Source organism: Solanum pennellii, chromosome 2 (assembly GCF_001406875.1).
Source record: "Solanum pennellii chromosome 2, SPENNV200".
Taxonomy (NCBI): Eukaryota; Viridiplantae; Streptophyta; class Magnoliopsida; order Solanales; family Solanaceae; genus Solanum; species Solanum pennellii.
The window spans coordinates 40,035,864-40,054,667 of NC_028638.1; the positions used below are offsets into that span (position 1 = coordinate 40,035,864).

Sequence of the window (18,804 nt, forward strand, 5' to 3'; positions counted from 1 at the left end):
TTTGTTATGTATTTTTAAATTTGTATAAAATGTCTTTTTTTTGTTTTTAATTTATACAAAATTTATTTTTTCAGTTAATAATAATAGTAGCACTAAATACGGTAAGAATAAATTCAAATAATGTCATGATTTAAGCTAAACATTCAAAATCAAACATTTTTTTGAAAAAAGAATTCTAAAGCGATAGAAAGACGATCCCAACCTGTTTCTGCGCATCACTGAAGCATCAGACTAATCAATATTTTGATATATTCGACGACATAAAATTTTTCATTGAGAAAACTTCATGTTTTGAACTGCAATATAGTATACAATTGTTTAGTATATCTGAAATACCTGAATTATGATTATGATTTAAAAAAAAACCGATTCATGGGTTGATTTTTGTTGTTACCTGCGAAAATTGAAAGCAAGACGGAAGAGAGAACATGAAAGTTTCCCAATTCAAAATAGGACTGAAAGAGTAATTTTAGGAGAAAGATATAGAATGATGATAGGAGAGATAAAATTAATTTTGTATAAAATTATATATAAAGGCAAAAAGGTGATGAGTCCCAATTATTATAACAAAAAAAATTAAAACTAAAATTACTAAGAGTAAATAAATCAAACTATATTCTTATTAAATCAAACTATATACTTGTTAACTAATTACTTACGGATGTTTACCATCCCATGCAATTTTCCCAAAAATAATTTCGTCAAATATAAAAATAATTAAAGCATATCGCAAATTAAATCCTAATAAGGCTTGGCCGCTTGAGGTATTCTTTATTGACGCGTAACCGTGCTTATGTTGGCGAACGAAAACACAGAAAAAAATTTATAAACAAATCCAAATCATCGAGTCTCCGATTTCAAGAATTCTTTGGGCTTCTGTCTTTTCTCCAACAAAATCATCCATTTATTCCATCGCTTTGTCTTTGTGTCTCCGTTATTTTGAGGTTTTTGTTCTTTTTCCCATCTTTTACTTTGTTATTTAGCCTGCAAATTGGTATCGTCTCAATTGGTTGATTAACAGATATATCTGCGTTAAAGTTTTTGTCTTTTGACTCAACAATGGATTAATTCTGAAATTAAAATTACCCAATTCTTGATTGTCTGTTTGTCTTATGATTGTGACAATTGAGCTTCTTTAGCTGATCGTTTATGGTTCCTTGCTTTCTTACTAAGATTGTGTGAATGAACAACCCCTTGATGCCCATTTAGAAAACAGTAGGAGAAAAAAGTAATCTTTTTTGTAATTTTTGATGTTTTATAATCGTATCTACTTTCTAAAGTGTTTGTTGTTGTAAGTTCTGATTGAATTCACGGCTAATAGCTTTTGCTTAAACAGTGTATGGTGTTAAGAAATTCATTATTTAGAACCCATTTAGTCGTTGTTCTAAAATCTAAAACCCATAAAGTTGAAATTATGCTCTGCCTCAATTAGCTGCTATGCAGTGGCTTGATTACCAAAGAAAGTAAAATTTTTGACTGAGTTTCACAATTGCCATAAAAAGATATCACATTTAACTACTGTATTGAGCACTCTGAGTTTTGGAAGTAAAAGGGTCCAAGTGGAGTTGAATGAATATTGAGGATTCATATAGACAACAAGAATTGTTTGGAATTAAGGTGTGTATTTCTTCGAGAGCTGCAAGTTTGGAAGTGTTGTGACTTGTGTGTCTTCTAAAGTATACCATTCGGCTGTATATATCTTAGTTCTGATAGTTTAATGGTCTTTGCTGTTACAGGTGTCGAGCATCATACTTTTCTTTCTTAAGGCCTTGATCAGAAAGGGCATTCACTCATTCGGGATTTCCTGAAGAGAGCGGGTGCCCAATTGGCTCGCTTCTGCATTTGCTTGCTGAAGGCCTTTTTTCAGTTCTATTAAGTTTCCGATCACCATAAGTTTTGCTTCCACAATCAGGAAATAGAGACAATTGGGAATTGTCAATGACACTTGAAAAGGTTTTTGAGGTACTATCATAGGTTGAAAGAGATACAATGGGTGCAGTTTGTTGCTGCTTGCGAGACGAATGTGAAGATTTTGCCAACCCAAACAGCTCAATTTATAGGAACTGTATATGCTTTCCAACTCTTATTCAGAACTTCTTGCATGTGGTATGCTTTTCGAAGACATTTTTGTATAATCACTTTACAGTTCCTTCTTTTTGAACACACTACTGCTTCTTACACAGTCATATATCAATGGATAGTACCTTTCTAGTGACTTTACTCTGAATCATTAACTAATATTTCCACCTGAAGTAATTAGGGAGTTTCAAATTGGTCTTGTTACCGTTGCTTTGTCAAGGGACAATGTTCAGTTGTAAGCGGCACTTGTTTTGTGAACCGATAGCATCAGTAGTTTGGTGGTAGAAATTGATACTCGAGTATCTTGAACAATGAGACCCAAACTCATTTACTTCTTTGATCTGTTTAACAGGAATGCGCATATTTGCAATGAGTTGTTAGCTAACTCTGCCGTTGCTTAAACTCACTGGAGTAGTATTGGCTGTTTCTTTTGCTAAATTTTGCTTGAAAAGTTAGGTTTTTTTGTGGCTTTGTACTAAATCACTAAGATATACTGTGTTTGCTAAAGAAATTGAAACGAGAGGAGGGACAAATTTCAGGCTCTGGAAAGCAGTCAATTGTTAGATTGCATATGCTAGCGGATCCTGTCCATGGGATTCCTCCTTTGCATTGCAATTAGGTTTTCTCTGCCTCTTATCAGATGATGAAACAACTTTACTATTTCAGTAAGGCTCATCATCCACAGCTGACACATGGAAAGTAAGGAGCTTAATATTACTCGTAAATCTTTTGAGAGTGTCTGGTAGCTGAACTTTTCTGCATAATCTGTTTAGGTATTTGTATCACAAAATATTATCTTTGTGTATGGTCTTGTATTTAGATCATCATCAGCTTCACATCAAGACCTTTTTCATTCACTGAATAGGTGCTGATGATAATTACTTCCCTTTATGAGTTATAGAATTTACATTTCCTCATTCTTATCTTGCAGTATGCATCACTTTTCCATAGAGGAGAAAGACATGTCATTCCTTCATCGGATCAAGGTGCAGCATCTTTGAGTTCTACAGCCACTCTTGATGACTCACTATCTGACATGTACCGTTCTCCTCCGAGACCACTGCCATATGATGCTGATCCAAGATATTTCCGCTTGCAACAAGATGGACAAGTCTCAAGAAGGGAGAAAGGCTCGAGCCGCTCACACGAGGAAACTGAACCACTACAAAGAAGTTTTAATGACCCTGAATCGTTAAGTGATGTAAATAAATGGAGTCTGCCTACGTTTGAAGAAGGATCAAAAGAATACAATAAGTCTTCTGTGGAATTCTCAACTGCTAAAATGACTTCTGGAGATGCTCATAGCTATTATTATTCAGAAGATGAAGATGTCTGCCCAACATGTCTTGAAGGTAAATTTTTTATAGCCTTATGTTCTACTTCATTGGATGTAACAAGTAGTCTAATGCATGCCGTCTGCACAGAGCCTTATAAAAAGTCTTCTTCTACTCCTCTTGTCCCACCCTCTGGTAGCGTAATTTAGACATTAGTTTATCATGTGGACAGTGGAAATTTTAACTACCCAAGTCACTGTTATAGTTTTTCGTTTTTCCATCTAAAATCAGTGGTGTAATACTATTTGTTAAAGAATAAACACTCAAAACGAACAATAGTATTTGATAGCAAGGTTCAAGGTATCTTTTGAATATTAATTTTCATGATACTGTAATCTTACCTTATCAAAACTAAAGATGACCCTGATGATCCTGTTTCTTTCAGAATATACGGAGGAAAATCCAAAAATAATAACAAAATGCTCTCACCATTTCCACCTGAGTTGTATATATGAGTGGATGGAAAGAAGTGACAGCTGTCCAGTTTGTGGCAAGGTAATTGTGCTATCATTTATATTTTATGTGCCATCTCCTTCTCTTTTTATTTTTCTTTATGTTTGATTTGTTGTTATGGTTGAGCTTATCCTATATATTCTGCTATGCTACGCACAGGTCCCAGGCTGTCCAAGGGAGATGTATGTTTATTTATATTTTTCTACATTGACCTCTCTGTCGTAGTGGCAATCAAGTAGTTCTAACATATAGCCGTTATAGCCTGACAATATAGACCCAAATCCCTTCATGAAGCTGCACAAATCCTCCCTACACTTTTTAGCTGGGCTAACTCTACCCCTGTAAATAACTTAGATCACTACCTGGATTTTTTCAGCTCCTTAGCTCTATAAGTTTTTTGTTCTTTCTGAGCTGACCGATCCCCCTTTTGTAACTTCACACCTACTGGATGCCTTGATGAAATTTCACTTAATCAAAAAAATCCTTCCCTCACTGCTTAATCTTAAAATGTGGATCCATAATAAAAGGCAGTTCTAGCAATTTCATGGTGTAAAGATTAAATTTATTTCTTATAGATAAAAATAGGAACATCTAAAATTTCTTGTCTTTTGTTTCATATTGTCGAGAAAGTCTGAACTAGGAAAGGCAAAAAAAACCCGGAGGGAGGGGGGTTGTAAGGAACTGTATGTCTCCCTCGTTTTTATTAGTTTAAGATTCTTTTTCACGACTTACCCAGTTCTTATTCTCAGCTACACTCCTGTGTTTGTCAAAGATTATCTTCTTGGTGCACAAAAAAGCATGAGCTGACATTCTTCAGGAAAAACTACTGATACATGGGCCAACTCATTACAAATACTTGCATGGGATATAGCTAGCATCTATTTTATCATCATTAGCTTGTTTTGGCATGGAGGAGTGGCTCATTGCTTATTTGTTTAGTTATCTTTTTCTCTATTTGGTAATTATTCCCAAATGAGCAAACTTAACTTTTCCTGCATTAATACTGCTTTAGATGAAATACTGAGGTTTTCTATATCAAAGGTAGTTTTATGGAATAAACACGGGAAAAGAGTTTATCGGAAAATCTCTAGGATAGGTTTATTTTAATGAGTGCCGGTGATGAGAGTGAAACCAGCCAAACTGCTGTCAAGTATAGAAGGTTTAGTGTAAAATACCAATTGTAGTGTGAGAGCTTGAATCGTGAACTGAGCAGAGAAAAGCATGTCAAGGATTTCATAACTTGTAGCATTTCTAGGCCGCCAGAAGCAAGTCAATAACATTAAATGAACAGTAGAATAAATTCTGAATAAGTGTGGAGAATCTAAACGAGGTGGTAGAGTGATACAACCTGAACACTGACAATTATATTGCATGTGCATGTTTGTTTCAAATGTTGTCCTATTCTTAAGATACTTCATATAACCATGCTTTTAGATTGGCTAACAACTTGCAAGGTCTCTTTAAGTGCTCTCAGTTATGGTACCAAAGTCTAGTGGCTTGTTATGCAGTTAAACATGTGCAATAGTCAAAGCCCACTATGTGTGGCTATCTTGAGTAAATTGTAAGTTTTGGGAAATGGTCTCTAAAAGAAGTTCATCAGACCGATGAAAATTGATGCCAATAGCCAAAGCAACAATAAATTAACGATTAATGAGGACAATATCTTGAGGTTAAGTAAACATTTGGAGATGATACAACATTAGATAGATTATTCAGGGGGAGATGTCACATGCAACTTTCTTTGGAAAAGTTGTTTGATTAAAAGTTCAGTGAGAAACTAAAAGATCCGTCCTTTTCATTAAGGGATTGTCGTTGGTAAGCATCAAGAAGATACTTGGAAGTGCATCAAGGATTAAAAGTTGTATAGGCTCGTCAAGGCGAGAGAGATGAGGGCTCGTGATCTTTGGACCAAATGAAGTGCATCAAGGATGTGAATGTAGAAATAATGGTAGAAGAAGCTCACATTGGACAAAAATGGTAGATGTACTTCAATAAGCTCTTGAATGAGGGAAGGATAGTGTGCTGGGAGAGTCGGAGTAGTCCAAGAGTCATAGGGATTTGGGTATTGTGGGTGCATAAATATTACAGAGGTTAAGAAGGCAATTCAGAGGATGAGAAGGGGAAGAACGACTAGGCCAGACGAGATTTCGTTGAAGTTTTAGAAGAAAGCATGCGAAATAGGTTTGGAGTGGCTAACTGGGTTGTTTAATGTCATTTCTAAGAGGGCTAGAATGTCAGATAAGTGGAGTTGGAGTACAATTTTTCCGTTGTATGTACAAAAAAATGTGATATTCAAAATTGTAACAACTATAGGGGTAATAAGCTACTAAGTTACTATAAAAGTTTGGGAGAAGGTGGTCGAGATGAGGATGAAGAGGGATGTGTCTACCTCCCAGAACCAATTTGGTATTCATGCTTGGGCTATGAACTACCAAAGCCATTCATCTTGTAAGGAGATTGCTGGAACAATACAGAGATAAGAAGAGACTTACACATGGTGTTCTTGACCTTGAATAGGCATATGATAAAGCCCTTATGGAGGTTCTACGGAGATGTTCGGAGTCTACAGGTGTACATGTAGCTTACATTTGGGCCACTAAAGACATGCATGATGGAGCCAAAATTCGAGTAAAAACAGTAGAGGCAACTTATAATACTTTCGAGTCAGATGGGGTTACACTAGACACCCTTAAATTGTATCTATTTGCCTTAGTGATAGACAAATTGATGCAACAAAGTTAAGGGGAGGTGTCGTGGTGTATGTTATTTACAGATGACACAATATTGATCGACGAGATATGAGAAAAAGTTATTGATAGAAGAGGTTTGTAGACAGACTTTAGGACCTAGAATTTAAATGTTTTAGGTTAAACACGACTATAACAAAGTACTTGGTGTGAAAGTGGAGTGATGTGACGCATGAAGTGGCGGTGGAAGTGATGATTGATACACAAGTTATACCCAAGAGAGGAAGTTTCAAGTATATTAAGTCTATAATCCAAGGAAATTGGGAGATTGACGATGATGTGCACATTCTATTGGAGCAGCGTAGATGAAATGGAGGTTTGTGTCAGTGTGTGATAAGAATGTGTTTCCAAGGCTGAAATGTAATTTCTATAGAGTAGTGGTTAAGCATGATTTGTTGCATGAGACAGAGTGTTGGCTAGTCAAAGTGCACACGTTCAGAAATGAATGTAGCAGATGAATGTGTCATACTATGAGAAATAAGATTAGGAGTGAGATTATACGGGATAAGGTTGTTGGAATGGCCTCCATGGAGGATAAGATGTGGGAAATTGAGACTGAGATGGTTTTGGCATATGAAAGAAGAGGAGCATGCATCGGTGAAGAGGTGTGATAGGTTGGCTGTAGTAGGTTTTAGTAGAGGTAGAGGCAGGTCAAAGAAAGAATTAGGGGAGGTAATTAGTCAATACATTGCACATCTTCAACTTATTGAGGACATGACCTTAGATAAAAAGATTTGGAGGTCAAGGATAAGCTTAGAAGGGTAATAGTTAGCCAAGCGTTCTAGTATTAGTTAGTGTACTGGTAGGATGTTATTCTCCTTGTTTTCACCTTAACTGTTGCTTATTTGTTTGGCATACAGTTTCATTAATGCTTTCAACTCCCAATCTTGGAAATTTCTCCTAACTGAAAGTCCCATTGGTTATTCTGCCAATATTGCTCTGAGTGCTCTATAGTGGAATCTGGATCTGATGCCAGTTGATAGAGAAGTGAAAATTCACTTTCCAGAGCCACGGACCCCAACCACTTGTCCATCCAAACTTTTACCTTTGCTTCATTTCTTGCGTTGAATTTTGATTTTAGACTCATCCCACAATTTTGTAATATGTTTCCAAGGACCTGTGACATTGGGTAATCTGCTCTGCTTTGTGTACCTATGTTTCAGCTCTCCGTATTTTCCTTTGATCACGGCTTTCCACAACCCTAGATTTTCCATGTTGTACTGCCAATGCCATTTCCTTAGCATGCTTTTGCGATGTAGTACCAGATCTGTCATACACTAAACCCTAAACTTAACCTTCACTACTCTTGGCCATTTGATCAGATGAAATTTGTGATTCTGGCCAGTGTTATCAAAAGCAAAAAACTCAAAAAAGCTCTAATGTATGTTGGGGCTTTAAGCACAAATAAAGCATGAGCTTTAATGAAAAAGACGCAAATGGAGAAAAAAACACAAATATATATGTTTAGTCCAAGTATACAAGGTTAAATAACAAATATATGGATGATGAACTTGAACTTTTTTTACAATAAAGGGAAATATCAATAGTTTAGTGCAGTCTCTTTCAGAAAACGCTCATTAGCAAGGAAAAATATGTCTTAGTGCCTTGATGACGGCACTAAACCTCACATTAAGTGAGGTGAAGCTCTCAACAAGTTTTAAGCCTCACTTCCGGGTTTATGCATGCCTTTGACAACACTGATTCCATCAATTTCATTCCCCATTCTCATCTTAGCTGTTCTACTTCTTTTGTGCTTCGATTGGTATTGGTAAAAGGAACATGAAGTATGTATGCTGCCCAACTCACTATTACTTAATTAATTGCCCTCAAAAGATAGTAGCTGTATTTTTCAAGATGTCGATCTTTTCTCAAATTCACAATAATCCTATTCCCTGTGACTTGCATCTTGCCACCTGGTGGGAAGCCCAGGTATGTTACTGGGAAGGATCCCAGATTGCAGCACAATATCTGAGATAGAACCTCCAGTTCAGGGACTACATTAACTGGGTATATGGTGCTTTTTTAACATGTTCGTAATTAGTCTTGATAAGGCCTCAAAGAGAATAAGTGTGAGATTCAAGCTGTAACCTCTCAGCTATCCAAAATATTAGTGTCTCATATACATAGAGAAGATGAGAAACTTTGACAGAGTTCCTAGCATCATTTCCAACCTTAAAGCTTCCAACCAACGTAGTAGATTGGCTTTCTCAATCATTTTACTGAGTTCCTCCATAGCTAAAATAGATAGGAATAGGGAGAGGGAATCTCCTTGCCTGTGACCTACCTGAGGAGAGAAAAAAAGCCTACACGTTCCACCATTTATTGAGATAGTATTTAACAGTAGTAAAAACTGAATTTGATCCACTTAAGCCATCCTTCTCCAAATCCCGTTTTCCTCAGAAGAGAGAATAGATATCACCAGTTCAGCTGATCATAGCTTACAATGTCCTGAAAAAGGACCAGGCTGTTCAGGTTTCAACTTCCATCCCAAGACCTCATTAGCTAACAAGGCCACGTCAGAAATCTACCTTGATTTGATAAATGCATGCTGATGCCCTGAAACCAGTTTCATTTTCACTGTAAAAATTTTAAGGCAATTTTATACACACTACCAATTAAATTGATTGGCCTTTAATCTCTCAACTCCACAACCCCCTCCCTCTGAGGAATTAGAGTTGTGAATGATGCATTGCATGATCTGACCATGTTTCTTGATTGATGAAAGTGCTGAAAAGCTTTCATAGCATCATGTTTGATCACTACATATGCCTTTTGGTAGAATGTCATGGTGTATCCATCAGGGTCCGGAGCTTTATTGAAGCACTTTCTGTTGTAGAGGCAAGTGCTTCAGATTCCTCGGTCTTTCCAGCCACACTTTCTCATCCTCTGTGATTGATGCCACCTCCTCTGGCTTTGTTATTCGATTCTCATTTTATAACCCTAACAAGTACTCCCTCCATCCCAATTTATGTGGTGAAAATGATTAAATGGATTTAGGTATCCAATCAAACTACTTGTGAACGATGAAGAATGGCAACTATTCTGGTTGTTTGCCTGACCTGATTTGGTGCAATAACTCAGGCTTATGCTTGAGCTAACTAAATTAGTCTATGGTTGGATGGGTCCAAAATTTTGCTTAGAGCTTGTCAGGGCCATTAAGGCAGTCTAAACAGAGTTTATTCCCTACTTATCTTTCTAAGTCAAACCGCACCAGAATGCTGTACCGTGATCTGGTGTTGGCTTTAGCCAACCAGTCCACCCTTTTAAGGTACATTTATTTTGGGCTTTTTTCATGCTTATCCACAAATCTCTGTAGGGCCTATTATTGATAATGCACATGGAAATGTTCCTTGGGAAATTTTGCGACCAGATATTGCGTGAAAGTGATTGGAAGTTTCTAACTGTGTTGATTTTAATAGAGTTGTCGAGATGAGATTCATGAAAAGGTTTGGTAAATCTAGCTAATTTCCATCTATTAGCTTATGTCAGGGTTTACGCGACAGATAAGTGGTATTTGACACCTCTAATATAGAGCAAAGATTAAAGAAGTCTTATGTAAAATTAAAGAGGACCACGTATAGGGCCCATAATATGTTTTCTGGTGTCCACCAAGGTTTGACACCATGCAGTCTCAAAGATATGCATTGGGACACTTTCAGTTCTGTTAACCCCCAAAAAATTAAAAAATCAATGGGTCTTCTACAAGACCGAACACTTCAATTGATGTTAATGTTGCTATAAAAACCACCTATGTGGCAAGTCACAAGAGTATACTCTGGCTGCTTCTCCTCCCTACACCCTCCTTTACTTTTTTTAAATCCGTGCCATGTTCTTCAGGGCCTTTGCTGCCCTTTCCCTGCTATAGTTTTTCCTTGTCTCATGAATAGAAGAAGGTTCCTTTTTGCTAAGTTGCACCACATATGCATGTTAGAACTCGATACATCATATTATATCCTTGGCAGTAGAAGTTAGAGTTATCAATCTCAGTTTCAAGTGGACTGTGCTGCAATTTCGCGCTCAAGAATCACAGATCTGCTTTAGTTCTTTCAGTGCTTCACCGTGTGCGACTAATTTACAACACATGTCCCTTTTAAATAGTAGATTTGTCGATTTTGGATTAAAACAAGAATAGACAGCAACAGAGCACCAGAAAACACCGGGAATGAGAAAACAAGAAAAAAGAAAAGGGAGTCAACTAGGATATTATGTTGATTCAGATACACTTAATGTATCATACAGTTATTATTTGTGCAACACATTTAAATGATTTTGGTGGAAATAATTTGTCTTTCGTCTTTCTTGGCCTTCTTGTTTGCTTTACTTTTCATAGACATGGTAAGATGTAGATGAGGTTGTAGGAGGAGCATTCCAGTTTTTCTCTTTGACCTTGCAACACACTAATTCGAGCTCCCTCATAAATCCTTCAGTTTTATCGTACTTATTTCAGTTAAAGTTATGTGTTAATAGATAAATACTCGTATACAGCAGACATTGTTTCGAAAAACATTTTTCTAAAATTTCAAGTTTGGCCTTCTCTTTTTGATTTGTAGGTGATGGCATTTGACGAAACAACCTAATCTCTGCTTCAAGAAGTTGCAGTCGCGGAGGGGTGAAACCAGCAGTAGTAAGGGATTATAAAACCAGAACAGATAAATTTAAAGTCTGTATACCATTTTGCCAAATTCATATATGTTATCATGTACAGTAAAATATAAAATAAGTACTAATTCTTGAAACATATCCCTGATTAATGCTTGAGTTTCCATGTTGTTATATGGTTTTCACTTTAATGTTGCACCCCCAGTTTGGTGTATTTTCCAAATACAATTTCCGCTGTTGTTTACAGGTACATAGTTAACAGATTCTTCTCTTGTTATAATAACATCGGTTTGGTGAAAGGTTTTTTTCATCGATAACCCACAATTCTTTTTGAAAATAAAAATCTACTAGAGCAAAGTTTAGAAATATTGTTTTCCATTACAGCCTCTCTACCTTAACGAGGTATGAATAAAGTCGAGATAAGGTCTGCATACACCCTATTTTCACCTAACTCACATTGTTTTCCGTTACAGCCTCTCTACTTTAACGAGGTATGAATAAGGTCTAGATGATGTCTGCATACACCCCCCACCCTCACCGAACTCGCATCTCTCTACCTTAGCTCGAGGTATGGATAAGGTCTATATATTCCTCATTCTCACCATAATCGAGTTATGGATAAGGTCTGCATATATTCCATTTTCACCAAACTTGCATATTATATCATACTGGGTATGTTGTCAGTAGACTTTAATTAACTTGAAATCAAGGACTAAATATTTATTGGAAAACAACAACAATAAATCAACATTAATTCATATTTCAAAAATCCACTTACATGTTACACATATTATGGAACTTCTAGTTTCTTTGATTCCTAACAAACCTAACATCACAAAATTACAAATTCTATAGAAGACAAATCTGAAGGGATATTTCTCAAATTATTCTTAATATATATACACCTTTGGAAAAATATTTTTCACTAACCATCTATCAAACATTGAAAACATATTGTAGAAAAAAATATTTTCAATCGTACCAAACACAAATGAAGGTGATATTTCTAATAGTTCATACAAACTATTAAGACTATTTAATTTGTTAGCTCATCATCTGCTCCATATTTAGCAAAACAAGTAGACAAAGGTTGATTAAATACAGATTTGATTACAACTAATTAATTGGTACAACAAATTATAGACATACAATTGTGATTTTATATGTATATCTCATCCTTTGTTGTGGACATGGTGGAACATCCATGGAGGCATCAAGGTATTGTAACCATCGCGATTTTGACTTTGATCCGTTGCTTGAGAAGGACCGCTGATAATTTATTATCTCAAAATAATAAGTCGAAATACAAGGTAAGACTATATACAATATTAAATTAATCGTCAATGCACCATGTTATCCCCTATATGTGTGTGTCATGTGTAAATAAGGTATTTTAAACAAAACCTAAAAATATATACACATGACCTCAATATTGTTTATATATTAAGATTAAAGATTCAAAAAATGAAGTTTTGAAGCTTGAAGACATGTTAAATCAAGAAGTTTATATTCAAACATACGTTTCACATTCGTATATAAATTTATTTTGAAAAATATATGGATTTAATTAGAATTCTCGAAGATAGAAAAAGAGTAATACCCAATTGTTTGGTTAGTGACTGTGGGAGATTGTAGCAAGAAAGTCATAGTAGAGCTTTGGCCTGGATTTGTTTGCACAATTTGCTTCTTCTCATTTTCTTTAAGCTGTTTAATTCATGTTCCGCGCTTTAATATAAATATTGAATATCAAACGAAACGAAGGAAAAAAAAAACTCATAATATAGTATATATTACCTTCTTAGAAATTAAGATGTTTCGCTGTTGCAGTTCTTTTTCCTGCAATTGATGTGACAAAATTAACTATTATGCCATAACATTAATTATAATATTAAATTTTTTTAAAAAAATATATACTTTAATTTATAAAAATAAATTACATCACATAGCTCATATCTTCACATTATATCAGCATAATTATTTACTTTTTTGCACCTGTACTCATACAATATTGTACATTTACCATACACAATGACGTGTATAAATAGTATTTATACACATTGTAGTCATTTGTATGCTTTGAATTTTTTTTTGTTTCACACCGCGCCGGAAAGTCCCACCGATATGGTAAATCACTTTCTAACTAATACAATTCCGTATATCAGGAGACTCAAACATATCAGTATTTTAATTAAGAATAAAGAAATACTTATCATTCAACTATCGTCATCGTTAATTGCTAAAAAAAATCCACTCGTAGATCACATAATTAATTGTGACAAGAAAGAAATATTAAATAAAGTGCAGTTACTTTAATAAAGTAAAAAGTGTTTTTAGACTTTACACAATTAATAGGAGTAAAATTCAGTAACTATACGTGAATATTAATGAGTTTGTTTTTATAAGTTAAAAGAAATAATTTTTACCTTTTTCTGCAGCTGGGAAATGGACTCATGCATCAGTTGGTTCTGCAAATTCCAGTGACAGGTCATGTTAAGCACTTTTTTATTTTTTAGGTTAAAACAACATCATATTAATACATAATTAACCACTAGTATTAGTTAGTCGAACGTATTTTATCGAAAAATTATACTTTAAATACAGATCCAAACTTAAATTTTATATTTATATAGAATTTCTAGCTTCTCCAATCAATTAATAATTTATTGAAAGAAAAAAAAAGTAAAATGTCATTTTATTCAATAAAATGGAAAGTACCATTGATATTACTTATTTTTTCTTATATATTATTAATGGTTGAGAATAATACTAACCTTCTTAGATCGCACTCGCTTTAGAGCTGTATCGAGCTGTTGCTCTAAACCCTGAAATTCACGCAGATTAAAGGCGTCCAGATCTTCGCCCATAAAATGCCTGCATTCATATTTGGATTTCGATTACGAATATAAATCAAAGAAATATACGATGTTAGTATGAATAGTTTTTATATATTCGCATTTTTATTTACCTGTTATAGCAAGTAACATATCTGATTTTTAAGGTTTCATTTCCATATTCTAGGAAGGTGAAGTTATTTAGATTACCAGTGTACAAAACTTAACAACTTAATTTTTTTTAGCATAAAAATTAAACTCCCCTCCGTTTTAAATTGTTCCCTCCATCTCATTTATGTTGAATTTTTTAGATTTCAAAATTTAAATAGGTTATAACTTTTTTATGTATCTTTTAAATATTTTGAATATTCAATTATTACAATTTGTAGTGCTTTTTACATAGTTTATATATATATATAACTTTCATTTCAAAAGATTTGAAGATTTTATGTACAAATTAAATTTTCGGTCAAACTTAATTTATTTGACTCTCATATTACAAAAAGTGTCACATAAATTGAAACAAGAGTAATTGTTTGACCGTCGATATAGAGTTAATTTGCTGCAACATCTCTAAAACTTGTTTTCTTAAACATGAGATAACATATGTATTTTTGGCGATAAAATCTTTTCATAGAAAAAATAGAGAAATGTGTCTTTTTTCTTAACATACTTATAAGAAAATAGTGTCAAATTAAACAAAGTAATTATTTCGATAGGTACCTTATATTTCTTTGCAGAAGTTCAACTCTTGCCATGAGCTTTGGGTACTCAAGAGTCCAATTTTCCTACAACAATCCATGAAATCATACGACAAGATTTCAAGAATACTACTATATATTACTTCGATTCTATCAAAAATGTTATAAGTATTTTTCAAAAGTAACGTATCTTTAAAGTATCTGATACAGAATTCGAGTCTTGCAACCACTTATTAATAGTGGAGGTAGGAGATCAAGTTAAACGAATATCTCAAAGGTTATCTATAACGAGGAAATCAAATATTATTAGAGAGTCCAAACAATATAAAATTATTATGTATGTTCTCTTTTATCCTAAATCGTGCTTAAACATCTCACATAATTGAGACATTAAAATGTTAACTAATAAATCTCTCTATCAATTGAATGGACTCTTTGATAATTAAAGAAATAAAAAGTCAATTATAGCAAAGGAGAAAAAAAGGAATTGTGAAAGATAATTAGGGATTTGAAGAATCATAATTCTTCACAATTTAATTGGATAGCTTTCTTCATCTTCTATTCAAAGCACTCAATAATTATTTACTCAAAAAATCATGTTTCATGGTGATTCTAATTCTTAAAAAAATGATTTAAAAATGATAATAACTATTGAGAGAGAATATGAGAAATCAATTATATACAACAAATTGAAGATGGATAATGGAGTAAAAAAAACCATTGTAACCAAGATATGAGAAGAGTAAAATTTATTAGGATCAATTAAAAATAAATAAATAAATAATCTCTATTAAAAATTAAAAAAAAAAAGATCTAAATGAAGGATATAATTAAATAGTACCTTATAAGTTGTATTCAAGTTCATCTCCTCATATGAGTAATTTTCATATCTTTCCAATATATTTTCCATGCTATATATAAAAATAGAAAAAAAATTAATAAAAAATTTACTACTAATTAATAAAATTCCTTTAATCAATTAATAATAATTATGAACCTTGATTGAGTAGAGTACTCAAATAGTTTTCCATTTGAAGAGAAAACAATTAATGCCACCTCAGCATCACATAGCACAGAGATCTCGTTGGTTTTCTTCAACAAACCGGATCGTCTCTTTGAGAATGTAACTTGTCTGCTTATTTTATTTTCAATCCGCTTCATCTCCACCCTACACCGCCCCATCTTTCAAAAGAGACGGATTTAGAGCGAGTTCTAATCTAATAAAAAATTATTCAATAACACCATACATGGAATTAATAACGTTTACAATTACTTTTTTGAAACGTAGGGGTATTTGAAATTAAAATTAAAGCGTAAATGAAAACTCACAATGTCTAAATTCGGAATTAAAAGATGCTATGCAGGAGAGCATCAAAAGAAGAAACCCTAATTCCTAAATGGAAAAAAGTGCAAGGAAAAATCAAGTTTCTATATGTGTCTTTTAAGTCAATTATTCATGGTGTCAACTGTCATTATATATAGGGATAATGCACAAGTACCTCTCGATCTATGTCCGAAATCTCAGAGACACATTTATATTATACTAAGGTCCTAAAACCTCCTGAACTTATTTTTATTAATAAGTTTTTACCCCTTTTCTGCTTACGTGACACTAGACTGTGAGACCAACGCTGATTGACTTTTTTTCTTCAAGCTAGTGCCACTTAGATCGAAAAGGGGTAGAAAATTACTTATAAAATAAGTTCAGGGGGTAATAGGACCTTAGTATAGTATAAGCGTGTCTCTGAAATTTCGGGCATAAGTTGAGGGGATACTTGTGCATTTTTCCATATATGTGAGGTATTTTTATTTAGGGGTGTTTTGGTTTGAAGAAAGTTATGATGCTATGATTAGTTATTTTTTAGTGAATGTTTGATTTGTTGCATTAAAAATAATATGTATAGCATAATTTTTAAGAATAATTTATTTTTTACAAAGATATTCTTCGTAAATGTGAAAGTGATAATATAAAAAGAGCTTAAGAGGAAAATTTTGTTTAACTATTTTTCGTGAAATAAGTTATCTCATCATTAATTCATTATTATTCCACTCAAGACAATAATAACTTAAAATTATAGGGTCGTTTGGTGCGAGGTATTAAAAATAGCGGTAATATGATAAAAAAAATTTTTATCTTGTTTGGTTGTTATGTTTGGGCTAACTTATTCACCATTTATATCATAGTATTGAGATAAATAATTCCTGAATAGCTACCTCTAAAATAACTTATCCTGTAATAACTTGTTCCCAACAATAATAATAAAAATTTATGTTACGATTATTTTTCTTTATCCATCACTCGACCAAACGTGTCAGGAAGAACTTTAATTTAGAGTTGGTGGGCTAACTGTTTGTTCACTATGAACCACACGATGACAAACGTTGTACAATCGAAGCCAAAAAAAGATTCAAGGTTATTACAAAACTCAATTAACAAAACCACAAACAATGCAATTATACTACCTAGCTAGTTAATTAGCACCAACAAACGTTAGTACTAGTAGTGAGACTGTTTCACCCTTGATTAAAAATCTCGTACTCGAGTTCAATATAAGTTGTATCAGTGGTGAAACTATCTCACCCTTGATCAGAAATTTCGAGTTCATGATATGAACAAAAATCATATTAGGAGCACCACTCAGAATGGATTTTGCAGTGTACGATTCAAATTTAATTGGGGCTCTAATACGAAATTCGGCATTGGGTGGAAAAGGAAAAAGAAAAAGCTATGATCAATCTACTCTCCACTGTTGCAGTTTACCCTGCTGTGTTGTACTAAATTGTATTCTTGCATGAATCTCAAAGGATAATATTTGATTTTCTTTTAATTATAAATTTTTAAAATTATATCCAAAAAAAAATATAGCTTATTTGTGAATTCGGAGATCTGTAAGTAGAAAATCCTAAAAACTATTTCGAGCCAATTTTTGAGAACTATGAAAATATTTAAAGACAAAAATTATACAATTTGATGAATATAACTAAATAGATATTTAAAGATTAATTATCAACATTTGATTCAAAATTGATGACCAAGCACTAGATTGGTCATATAGTTTTGAGATTATAACTTCTTAATTATTGGGTATTGTTGAACTTTCAACTAAACATAATATTCCTTCTGTCTCAATTTATAAGAAGTAACTTGTATAATTTGACACAAAAATTTAAAAATATATAAAGACATATCCAAAACATTTTTTAAAAAAGAGTACTTTTGTGAATGGAGCTCAACCATCCATCATAACATAATCTAAAATGTACTATTCTATTTTTTTAAAAACTTATTTCTTAAACTAAAAATAGCTTTTATTTTAAATTATCTGTTCTACTTTTTGTGATATAGGTAAACTATGGTAAAAAACTAATAGGCTAAATTAGGCTACTAAAAGTGAACGAAGTGAGTAATAATATTCAAATTTATATTTTAAAAATATAATTAATGGGGGTGATAATTTATTAACACAAACCCTAATAAATATCTCATCGACTTCAATTTATGTTGTACCTTTCGAATTTTAAGAGTTAAAAAAAATTTATTTAATCAAAATATTCATACATCCCTTTAAAATTATTAATCATTACAATTTTTAAATACTTTTTACTAGTTTCCAAATAAGTAAATCATATTTCAAAAACTAAAAGAGATTCTAGCTAGGAGCTAATAATAATAATAATAATAATAATAATCTCATAAAAGTGGTCCATGTTGAGTACAAGAAACAAGTTCTCTCCCTATCTTTATACTATAAAAACAAAATATATTTAGCATCATATATATAGGATAGGACCATGATATGCAAGAGGCATGTTATACTAAATACACAAATAGTACATTAATATATGGTTTCAAATTCCTTAAAATATTCCACCTACCAGGCTTTAAATAATTGGGGACCATGTAACTCACACAATTTAAAGTAAGTTAAAAGTGATGGTAAAATAATAAGCTATTAGAAAAAGCACAAGACATTAATTACTATTTTAATATATGCATTTTTGTTTTATTAATGCTCACATTTCTTTTCTTCCAACTTATAACTTGCTCTTTATCACTGAG

At 33.1% G+C, this 18,804-nt stretch overlaps 2 protein-coding genes across 4 annotated transcripts; one reads left to right on the forward strand and one right to left on the reverse strand.

The window, feature by feature from the left end:
• Positions 1 to 753: 753 nt before the first annotated feature.
• On the forward strand, positions 754 to 11,403 carry LOC107008965 (E3 ubiquitin-protein ligase At3g02290-like). Of its 2 annotated transcripts, none has more exons than XM_027914972.1 (5): positions 754 to 944; positions 1,737 to 2,106; positions 3,011 to 3,431; positions 3,799 to 3,908; positions 4,026 to 4,213. In XM_027914972.1, exons 2-5 carry the CDS (start codon positions 1,990 to 1,992, stop codon positions 4,089 to 4,091), a joined length of 714 nt encoding a protein of 237 aa, XP_027770773.1. In that variant the 5' UTR covers positions 754 to 944; positions 1,737 to 1,989; the 3' UTR covers positions 4,092 to 4,213. The 2 variants fall into 2 exon arrangements, with proteins under 2 accessions (XP_027770773.1, XP_015063679.1); XM_015208193.2 differs by lacking the exon at positions 4,026 to 4,213 and adding an exon at positions 11,164 to 11,403 and having other exon boundaries at positions 755 to 944.
• An 844-nt stretch (positions 11,404 to 12,247) lies between these two features.
• LOC107008966 (truncated transcription factor CAULIFLOWER A-like) lies at positions 12,248 to 16,181 on the reverse strand. Of its 2 annotated transcripts, XM_027914973.1 has the most exons (9): positions 16,074 to 16,181; positions 15,742 to 15,926; positions 15,586 to 15,655; positions 14,767 to 14,831; positions 13,984 to 14,083; positions 13,636 to 13,677; positions 13,007 to 13,048; positions 12,813 to 12,916; positions 12,248 to 12,481 (listed from the first exon to the last, which is right to left on the reverse strand). In XM_027914973.1, exons 2-9 carry the CDS (start codon positions 15,924 to 15,926, stop codon positions 12,385 to 12,387), a joined length of 705 nt encoding a protein of 234 aa, XP_027770774.1. In that variant the 5' UTR covers positions 16,074 to 16,181; the 3' UTR covers positions 12,248 to 12,384. The 2 variants fall into 2 exon arrangements, with proteins under 2 accessions (XP_027770774.1, XP_015063680.1); XM_015208194.2 differs by lacking the exon at positions 16,074 to 16,181 and having other exon boundaries at positions 15,742 to 16,066.
• Between the last annotated feature and the right edge of the window lie 2,623 nt (positions 16,182 to 18,804).

What these genes read in the sequence shown, in the direction of transcription:
- LOC107008965 (XM_027914972.1), top strand. Translation starts at nt 1,990, where the DNA reads ATGGGTGCAGTTTGTTGCTGCTTGCGAGACGAATGTGAAGATTTTGCC. An exon ending in TTCAGAACTTCTTGCATGTG is followed by an intron (nt 2,107 to 3,010) that starts GTATGCTTTTCG and finishes CTTATCTTGCAG; the next exon opens with TATGCATCACTTTTCCATAG. An exon ending in CTGCCCAACATGTCTTGAAG is followed by an intron (nt 3,432 to 3,798) that starts GTAAATTTTTTA and finishes TGTTTCTTTCAG; the next exon opens with AATATACGGAGGAAAATCCA.
- LOC107008966 (XM_027914973.1), bottom strand. Translation starts at nt 15,926, where the DNA reads ATGGGGCGGTGTAGGGTGGAGATGAAGCGGATTGAAAATAAAATAAGC. An exon ending in AGCGAGTGCGATCTAAGAAG is followed by an intron (nt 13,678 to 13,983) that starts GTTAGTATTATT and finishes TGGAATTTGCAG; the next exon opens with AACCAACTGATGCATGAGTC. An exon ending in TTTCCCAGCTGCAGAAAAAG is followed by an intron (nt 13,049 to 13,635) that starts GTAAAAATTATT and finishes CATCAATTGCAG; the next exon opens with GAAAAAGAACTGCAACAGCG.